A 6,128-nucleotide genomic window follows, 5' to 3' on the forward strand; every position below is an offset into this window, starting at 1 on the left:
GCAATTGTTTTATAGAATAAAGAGATCGAGGAGTTGACAAAGATCTGTGATGAGCTGATCGCCAAGATGGGGAGGAGTTAGCGACCACACCACGCCCAGTCCAGATCTCACAGAGAAGAGGATCGGTTTTGGGAATACGCAAAAGATTATGTTATACCCTTCGAAGGACTGATGGACATTTAAGGACAAAAAATGGTCTTGGGGTTACATTTTCGACGGACTTTGTGCAAACAGGATCCACAGGAATGACTTCCCCTGAATCACTCTGTACATTTTTTTAATGTGTCAGTGTATCATACTGTATCAGGGGTCTGGTTTAAAGTTTTAAGAAAATGTATCATATCACTAATGAGTGTGTGTGTGTGTGCGTGTGTGATAATGGGAAAGCGAGAGCATGTGGGTCACATGATTGAAAACGATGTTGCCATGACAGTCGCTGAGGAAGAAGACTGTTTACCCGTTCCTGCTGTTGTCTCCTCTTGATACAAGAGAAAAGATACGACTTTGAAAAAGAGTAAAAGAGATTTAGATTAATTTATAAAATTATTCATACACCACTGAGAGTACACCAACTATCACAATGGCCTAATGCATGAGGAAGAGAAAGGAGAACTGTTATCTGTTTGTATATACTGGAGGAAATTCCAAGTTTGAAAAAGATTCATCTGCATTTTTTATGGTTATTCTGTCATCTTCGGCACGCTTTCCTCATGTAACCTTGTAGATATTTGTCATACTTGTCATAGCTTTCTCGATGAAATTGTGCGACTATTTTTTGGGATTTTATTTTGATATAAAGCAAACTAATTGTGTCCTAATTCAGTCATGACAGGAGTAATTTAATTGTGGATGGATATGTCCTAGTTCTGCTGTGGTCGTTGTGTCACACTGAGGAATAACTCTTCTGCACAGCTGCTGTACAGCATCTGCTTACAAAGTGCAATAAAAGATGGCAATACAGCACATTGAGTCTGTTTGGTTGATCTGGCATGACCCGCGATACATCAGGATTATGTTGTGATGCATTATCGGTGTTTGCTTTAGGGTTTCTTTTCTCTTACTTTAGTCCTGTGATTCCTTTTCAGTGGTACAGGGGAATGTGGAAGAACACTGAAGATATGCTTACATATACAAATTATATTATTCATATAGATATATTTGTATTCGGGGGGGAAATAAATACACAGATAGCATAAAAAAATTCTTGTGAGGTTGATTGTAAGCACATTTATTGGCACAATAACATAAACTAGCAGCTACAAAATCCCAGCTGCACAGGATACGCCTTCCCATCATGTTGTGAAAGTTTGAAACGGATCACTGGAAGTAATGGATAGTTAAAAACAAGCCTCTTCCACTTAAAGGGCAGCAGTATGAACCCTCCAGACCAAAGCCCAGACATCAACCACTGTCTCATGAAAATAATACTATACCACTTGTAAATAACAAGAAGTGTTAAATAACATCCAGTTTGAGAGCACCTATTTGGAACATTACGAGTGTAGTCCCTGAACTTGAGCAATACTTCACTTCACCTGACAGATGTGAGGTGTTCAATAAGCATGTGACAGTCAAAACATATTCAAAACAGCAATGCTATTGAGACAGACACCAGCCGACCTGAAATTATTTACTCCAATTCTTGGAAGTGAAATGTAGAATGTGTGATTTGTAATTTACAGAGTTAATCTTTCCAATTGTCCAACTGAAGTAGATGCAACATTTAAGGCATCTGTATAAGCATCAGCGAAAAGCTGGCGCGCGTACATCACAGGACAACAAGCATCCTGCAGGCAAATTAACCCGGCACTCAAGAAGCTAAATTGACATCCGTAGGGCCACAATGCCAGTTCAAGTTCAGAGGGACAAGAGAGGGAGGAGCCAGGCTCAGGATGGGTGTGGCCACAGCACAGTGGTGAATGGTGCAATGAGAAGTACGGGACGAATCCTTTTGCCCATCCAGGCAGAAGAAGCAACTATTGACAGTCAACACAGTGCTGTGGACCCCAGTGGAGGGGCTGCTCATCAGTACAGGAGGGGTATCAGCTCATTGTCAGTGTGATCAGGACCACCGAAGACCACCAACACCATGAGAACTGTCCAGTACTGCCCGCTGCTCCTGCTTTCTTTGGTCCTGCTAGCGACTGACAGTAGGCTAAGGACGATTGTTTTGTATTGTTTTCTATCTTCACCTTATCCCCCGTCTACCTCTTTTAGATGTCCCCACTTCTTTTTGTCCACCTTTCATTGCTTGGTGTCTACTTTCAGGTCATCTCCCCTGCCACTCTTGAATTTCCCAAAATAGTCTGAACACTTGTTATTTTTTCTGTATTTCTGTCATCTCATGAGAGGCAGGGACCTGTTAGGTGAATTTCTGTCCAAAGTAGCTTTGTTCTCGACATCAGGACAGGTAATGCAGGACATGAACAAAATGCAATTATCATTATTTTAAAAAGAATTCCTTGCATGTTCAAAAAAAAGAAAGAAACAGTTCAGTTCAAGCTTCTATTGCCACTTTACATGATGTCATCTTAGCTCATTTATGTTTTTCTCGTAGTTTCCCTCTAGTTTTGCTTTGTGTGTGTCATCCTCCTCTTTAACTAGCATGCACGTCTCGCCACTAATCTCTTAATAGGCCTGCAGGCTAATACTTATTGCATGTGTGTGGAGCGGCTGTGCTGTGGGGATAGATTGAGGTCAAGTGCGAACAGCAAAGGGGCGTTTATATGTCATGTCAACACAGAGAGGGGCACACTCAAATTCCTACAAGACATTTTGCTTTGCTGTTGTTTTTATTGTTTTACTCTCAAAGTTGCGCTTTTATCTGTACAAGGGCTGAAAGTCTGATATTTTAGTGATTTATTACTTTTTATTGTGTCTGATTAAGTTGATTTGCTGGTTTTTACGTCCACAATTGAACCTGAATTTATTTTGAGCGCCTGATCAACTTTTCTGTCCGGCACACCATAACCGGATGGCACAAGATGAGTCTGGTGTTATTTTGATGGCCAAGACAAGATATGTGCTGCTACCGAGAATGTTTGAAGTCACGATGATTCCTGTAAGCCCAGCTTGGTTTGATCCTCTTAGGAAACAGCATTACAGGCTGTTTCTGAAGGACCATTTTAGAATTTAGAAGAAGGATGGTGGTTTTCACAAGGAAGCGTTCAGCTGCTATTTCAAAGGTCAGCTAGTTCTCAAACAAGCGATCCCTCCTCTGGAGAGCTTTAGAAAGGCATTTACATGTTTTATGTTCTGAAGCTTGAGGTAAAGTTTAAAAAGATGTTTTTATTAAATCTGAGCGCACTTCTCTGTTTGATTTAGGGACAACTTGTCTGAAGGAAGCGATCAATCAGTGCTGTCTTTTTACTTTACTCTCACTGTGCATCAGAGATGTGAAGTCACCGTGTCTCCGTGTACCATGTTCATCAGACACAGAGATCATGTGTTGATAATGGTACAAATATCCTGAGTTGAGGCCTTTGTTTACACTGCATGAGCCGAACTAACAATGGATCGCAATCTATGATAAATGTGAACAAGCATGTGCACAATGCACAATGCAATGCAGTCCATTCCACAATAGCTGTGTTAAGAACCACTTGTACCAATGTCTAGAAATGTGTTTTTAAAGGACAGAAATGGCAGCAGTGACCTTAGCAGACCCTTCACAGTATATATATATATATATATATATATACACACAGAGAGAGAGATATTTGATGTAACATCCTACATTCGGACCAGTCTTCCATCGACTGCAGCAATAACACCAGGTCAGTCTGAGAGGGACATCGGGCTGGCATTGAACATGTGCTCTTCAGGTAGTGACACCTTTGATGCTACGTATCTCTCTCTACACACCGAGATACAACTATGCATTAGAGATCAGGAAACTCTTTCCCTCAACATGCCCTGTTGTTTTATTGTACTGCTTTAGTAAGCATGCTGTGTGTGTCCTCCAGGTGAGGCTCTGCAATGTTATTCCTGCATGGGCTCCAACAACGAAGACTGCAACCAGCAAGGCTCCAAATCTTGTCCCAGCTACTCTGATGCCTGCGCTGTGGTGGTCGGCCATGACAGTGAGTCCAACAGTGCAGTAGCCGTTTATATTGCTAGTTTCTTTTTTAAAAAGATACACAAAGCTCTATTTGTACCTGTGTGTGAGGAGATGAGAGTGTGTGTTTGATGGAGGACAGGCTGCTGTCTGGAGACCCACCCCGGCCAGCAGGGGGTCCGAGGCTTTAAAGGAAATGAAGAGCTTTACGGCCCCTTCTGGATCATGATCTTTAATTAGGACACTGTGTGCTCCTGTCACGGAGACAATTTATCTTCACAAATGTAATTAAACTCTGTTTACTTATTTAATCCTGCATAAGGCTTTTACATAAAATATACCTTACTAATCATCAACAAAAGGGGGCCACAAGGGAGAGCATCATCCTGTCTGTAAATGAGACATTGTAGATGCTGCACTTCTCCCAGATTAAAGTCTGCCGTCAGGCATGTGGTGGTGTTTATAGTGTGACACACAAACAAATAAAATCAAGTCTCATCAAATGCATATTGGTTGGTTAGCGGAAGGCAGCTGCCACACCAGTGACTTCTATTTCTGTCGTTTGTTTGTCAGGTGGGGTGATGAAATCATGCTCCTACAAGTCTTTCTGCAGTCAGGCCAACAGCCAGGGCTACAGAGCCCCGGGGGTCAAAGTTCACTGCTGCTTCGGGGATGACTGCAATATGAACAGCTTTGCCTCCCGTCTGCCAAGACTCAACTACCTGCTGCTGTTTCTGCCTCTGTTGTTCCACAGTTTTTTCAAGTAGACTCAAATTCCCGATGCCAACAAGAATCCATCTACAACACAAATGACAACTTGTGTTCTCATTTACTCCAAAAATGCCAAATTACCCTGCCTGATCTTACACTGTACACACTGAACTACAACTCCAGTCTGCTTTGATTTACCAGTATGCATCTAAACAGAAGCCTTTACATTAGGGAAACACTGTACATGGAAGAGCTTGAGGTGTTAACCATGTGGATTATACACACGTCGTTGGATTGACTCCATTAAGCAGTGCTCAGGAGATGCGTCTTTCAATGGATTTCACTGAGCTAATAACGAGAGGATCCCAAAGGACGTGCTGGTAGAGGTAATTTATTTCCTGCCCATATTTATGCCGTTCCCCACTTTTTGGTGTGATACTCGTGAAACAATGTGTGAAACTACAGGATGAAACGAACAAGACTCGTCTTTCTGCGTTTTTTACTAATCACGTTTCATGTTAAGCTTCACTGAACCCATCTTCCTCTTCACCTAAACCGACGCGTCCAAGTGTCTCAGCATTGCTGGTGTCAATCACACGTGTGAGGAGCTGTGTGGGATATTTTGGAAGGCAAAGAGAAAACACTCCTAACACAAATCCACGTAACCCTTTAACATGCAAGGTGTGTTACAGAGAGGAGGTTAATCCACTTGGTTTTAAGTCGCTTAAAGAATTGTAAAGAAAATGTAATTTTAAAATGAATAATGTCTATTTGGTTTAATGTCTAAATGTCTCCATTTTCTGTTTATTGTGTAATTTTCTTGAAATTCATGTTAAGAAAAGATTTTTTTGACGATATGATGTACATTAAATACAACAATCTGCAGCTGCGGGCATCGTAACACATTTAAGTACAAACTATGTATACGTTATGTTAATAAAGTATAACAAGTTCTAGCAATCTCTGAATATGAAAATAACATCCCAAAGTAATCTAATTTAATATTATATATATACATATATATATACATATATATACAGGACTGTCTCAGAAAATTAGAATATTGTGATAAAGTTCTTTATTTTCTGTAATGCAATTAAAAAAACAAAAATGTCATGCATTCTGGATTCATTACAAATCAACTGAAATATTGCAAGCCTTTTATTCTTTTAATATTGCTGATTATGGCTTACAGCTTAAGAAAACTCAAATATCCTATTTCTAAATATTAGAATATCATGAAAAAGTATACTAGTAGGGTATTAAACAAATCACTTGAATCGTCTAATTAACTCGAAACACCTGGAAACACATTTTCAAATGTTTGATTTTGTTTTGCTGTTATAAATCTTTTTTTTAC

General features: G+C 40.2%; 2 protein-coding genes across 8 annotated transcripts in view; both read left to right on the top strand.

Annotated features, from left to right (window-relative positions):
* Positions 1–963, top strand: part of tacc2 (transforming, acidic coiled-coil containing protein 2) — a 38,416-nt gene extending 37,453 nt beyond the window's left edge. For all 6 annotated transcript variants that reach the window (XM_056435031.1, XM_056435034.1, XM_056435033.1 and 3 more), the window contains one exon: positions 16–963. In XM_056435031.1, coding sequence (XP_056291006.1) covers positions 16–81 — 66 coding nt within the window. In that variant the 3' untranslated portion in view covers positions 82–963. The remainder of the gene's footprint in view (positions 1–15) is intronic.
* Positions 964–1,975: 1,012 nt separating this feature from the next.
* On the top strand, positions 1,976–5,722 carry ly6pge (lymphocyte antigen 6 family member pge). Of its 2 annotated transcripts, none has more exons than XM_056435719.1 (3): positions 1,976–2,150; positions 3,966–4,082; positions 4,631–5,722. In XM_056435719.1, the coding sequence occupies exons 1-3, from the start codon at positions 2,090–2,092 to the stop codon at positions 4,822–4,824; spliced, it is 372 nt and encodes a 123-aa protein (XP_056291694.1). In that variant the 5' UTR covers positions 1,976–2,089; the 3' UTR covers positions 4,825–5,722. The 2 variants fall into 2 exon arrangements, with proteins under 2 accessions (XP_056291694.1, XP_056291693.1); XM_056435718.1 differs by having other exon boundaries at positions 2,065–3,776.
* The last annotated feature ends 406 nt before the right edge of the window (positions 5,723–6,128 follow it).

Source organism: Pseudoliparis swirei, chromosome 17 (genome assembly GCF_029220125.1).
Source record: "Pseudoliparis swirei isolate HS2019 ecotype Mariana Trench chromosome 17, NWPU_hadal_v1, whole genome shotgun sequence".
Classification (NCBI taxonomy): domain Eukaryota; kingdom Metazoa; phylum Chordata; class Actinopteri; order Perciformes; family Liparidae; genus Pseudoliparis; species Pseudoliparis swirei.